Below are 3,626 nucleotides of genomic sequence, written 5' to 3' on the forward strand. Positions count from 1 at the left end.
CGTGTACCCTTAACGTAGTTCTCGGGGGGGATATTCAGCGTGACACAGTGTGACAAGGCTGACCCTTTGAATTACAAGCACAACAGAAACAGGAAGTAAGAGTGAGAGAAAGTTGTGGTGAAAGAGTACAGCAGAGTTCGCCACCATCCCCTGCCGGAGCCTCGTGGAACTTTAGGTGTTTTCGCTCAATAAACACTCACAACGCCCGGTCTGGGAATCGAAACCACGATCCTATGACCGCGAGTCCGCTGCCTTAACCACTGGGCCATTGCGCCTCCACTCTGTGTGACTGTATTCGTGTCCTGTCAATTGGTATTTATATAAGAATGATTCACCACAGGTATTGCAATGATATGGCTTCTCTCCTGTATGAATCCGTCTGTGTACATGTAAGTTACCTTTTTGAGAGAATGATTTTCCACAGACATCACAGTGATATGTGTGCTCAACTGTATGATCTGATTTCTGAAATTTTAAACTTTCCAAAGAGAATGGTTTATCACAGATATCGCAATGAAATGGCTTCTCTTCTGTATGGATATCTTTGTGTTTTATCAAATCACCTGCTTGAAAAAATGATTTCTGACAGATATCACACTGGTATGGCTTCTCTCCTGTATGAATGTATTGATGAATTTGGAAACGACGTTTCTGAGAAAAGGATTTACCACAAATATCACACTGGTATGGTTTCTTTCTTGAATGAATACATCTGTGTCTAATTAATAGGCTAGAATCAGAGAATGATTTACCACAGATGCCGCAACAATGATATGATTTTTCTGTGGGAATACACTGGTGTTCAGTTAAAAGGCCAATTTCAAAGAATAATTTACCACAGATACCACAACCGTATGGCTTCCCTTTTGTATGAATCTGTTTGTGATTTCTTAAATGATAACTTTGAGAGAATGATACACCGCATACTTCACAGAGATATGGCTTCTCTCCTGTATGAATACGCTTATGAGATCTCAAGTGATGCTTCTGAGAGAATGATGCATGACAGATGTTACAGCGATATGGCTTCTCCCCTTTATGAATACGTCTATGTTTAGTCAGTTGGCCACCTTTGGGGAATGATTTACCACAGATATCGCAACAAAATCGTTTGTGCCTAGCTAAGGCATTTTTTATAGAGAATGACTTACCACATGCATCACAATGATATGGCTTCTCTCCTGAATGAATTTGGTTGTGAGCAAGTAAGTCATCTTCCTGAGCGAACGACATGCCACAGATTTCACAGCGAAATGCTTTCTGTGGTTCATGAAGAAGTTTATGGATAGTTAACTCCCCTTTTTCAGAGAATACTTTATTACAAATGTCACACAGAAATGGTGAATCTCTTATCGCTTTCAGCATCTCTTCCATTAAAATTTACCCTTTTTTTTTTTTAAGACCTTCACATTAATTTCTCATCACGATATACACATAGTTTTCTTGTTTTTGTTTTAATATTATATTTGTTATATTATTATATCTTCCAGTTATGCTTTTCCATCAACTGCAACCTTCACTAATATCTAAAGAAGCGAAGTGAAGGTGCTTTTCTTAGATTGAGTATTTGGTTCATGGTCATAAAGGTCATGAGTTCGATTCCTGGCAGTGTATTGTGTCCTCGAACGAACAAGACATTTTAATTCACATTGCTCCAGTCCACTCAGCTGGCAAAAATGTAATTCAAAGGGTCAGCCTTGTCACATTCTGTGTTACACTAAATCTCCCTGAGAATTACATTAAGGATACACGTGTCTGTGGAGTGCTCAGCCACTTGCACGTTAATTTCAGTAGCAAGCTGTTCTATTGAATGGATCAATTGGAACCTTCATCAACATAACAGCCTGAGTGTCTTTTTTTTTTTTTTTTTTTTTTTTTTTTTTTGTCTGAAGAACTGCCGACTTCCTTTGTAAATTTCTTTGAATTTAATTATTATAGAAATTCATCTTGGTCACAGTCCAGTCAGTGAAACAGAGAAATGTAGCTGTTCACATCAGTTCATATGAGATATTCCACAATAATTCACCATAGATTCATAGAAACAATATTACATCTGGTTTGTACAGCATGTTCCTTTAGTCTTTAAAAGACAATTCAGCATATCTTCACTTAAAATTAACCTTTTATAAGTCCTTCACATTAATTAATTTTCCTTTATCTCTTCTTCTTCCACCAGAATATACACATAGATTTCTTGTTTTTTGTTCTTATATTTGTTACATATTTCCTACTGTTACGTCTTCCATCAACTGCAATCTTCACTGATATCTGAAGAAGCAGCAAATTACTTTGTAAATTTATTCAAATTTATATCCAAATTCATGTTGCACACAATCCAAACAGTGAAGTAAAGAAATGTCGCTGTTCACCTCTGTAATTCCCCATAGAGTTATAGAAACAGTATTACTTCTGGTTTGTATAGCATGTTCCTTTAGTCTTTAAAAGCCAATTCAATATTGATGAAGGGCCTGATGGGGAAATGATCATTACACCAATGTCACCTGATATTCTGAAATAAACGAGAAACAACAGGGTAAGATATAGAAGATTCTTAAACAGCAGAGGCACAACAGTGGACATTTTATACTTTTATATAACAATAAAATAGACACAGAAATGGTTATGTGGTTAAGAAGTTCACTTCCTGGTCACGTGGTTTCAGGTTCAGTCCCACTGCGTGGCACCTTGGGCAAGTGACTCCTACATTAACCTCAAGACAACCAGAATCTTGAGAGTGGATTTGGTAGACCAAAACTGAAAGCAGCTTGTTCTGCCCTAGTCATGTAAAAGTACCCATGTGGTACACCTGTGCAGTGTCATGTAAAAGTACTTGAGCAGTGCCATATATAAAGTGCCTATGTATAAAGTGCTTATGTATAAAGTGCCTATGTATAAAGTATCCTAAAAAGGTAGACTGTATGACGCATGTGTGTGAACAGCCATGCTACTTGGCAGTGAAGCGTGGGCCATGACTGCTGAAGACATGCATAAGCTTGCAAGAAATGAAGCTAGTATGCTCCGCTGGATGTGTAATGTCAGTGTGCATACATGACAGAGTGTAAGTGCCTTGAGAGAAAAGTTGGACATAAGAGGCTATAGTAGAAGACACTTGCCCAAGGTGCCACGCAGTGGGACTGAACCCAGAACCATGTGGTTGGTACATCATTCCATTAAATAATTATAGCGAGAAAAATATGGAAAAAAAATCAATACATGTCAGGGTGACAAGCCTTGTGAGTGGATTTGGTAGACGGAAACTGAAAGAAGCCTGTCGTATATATGTATATATATGTATGTATGTATGTGTGTGTATATGTTTGTGTGTCTGTGTTTGTCCCCCCAACATCGCTTGACAACCGATGCTGGTGTGTTTACGTCCCCGTAACTTAGCGGTTCGGCAAAAGAGACCGATAGAATAAGTACTAGGCTTACAAAGAATAAGTCCTGGGGTCGATTTGCTCGACTAAAGGCGGTGCTCCAGCATGGCCGCAGTCAAATGACTGAAACAAGTAAAAGAGTAAAGAGAGTATGCCCCCCAAGGGTGGTCCACTGCTGGGATTTAAGCAATAAAGTCAGACTGTCCGTAGTTTAAACTCTGATTTTTAAAAAACTTTGAAAAACAGTAG

At 38.4% G+C, this 3,626-nt stretch overlaps 1 protein-coding gene across 1 annotated transcript in view; it reads right to left on the bottom strand.

The window, feature by feature from the left end:
* Positions 1-6: 6 nt before the first annotated feature.
* The window catches only part of LOC106877974 (zinc finger protein 93), a 4,076-nt gene continuing 456 nt past the window's right edge, over positions 7-3,626 (bottom strand). Inside the window, exon 2 of the mRNA XM_052977983.1 lies at positions 7-2,509. Coding sequence (XP_052833943.1) covers positions 232-1,374 — 1,143 coding nt within the window. The 5' untranslated portion in view covers positions 1,375-2,509 and the 3' untranslated portion in view covers positions 7-231. The remainder of the gene's footprint in view (positions 2,510-3,626) is intronic.

Source organism: Octopus bimaculoides, chromosome 29 (genome assembly GCF_001194135.2).
Source record: "Octopus bimaculoides isolate UCB-OBI-ISO-001 chromosome 29, ASM119413v2, whole genome shotgun sequence".
Classification (NCBI taxonomy): domain Eukaryota; kingdom Metazoa; phylum Mollusca; class Cephalopoda; order Octopoda; family Octopodidae; genus Octopus; species Octopus bimaculoides.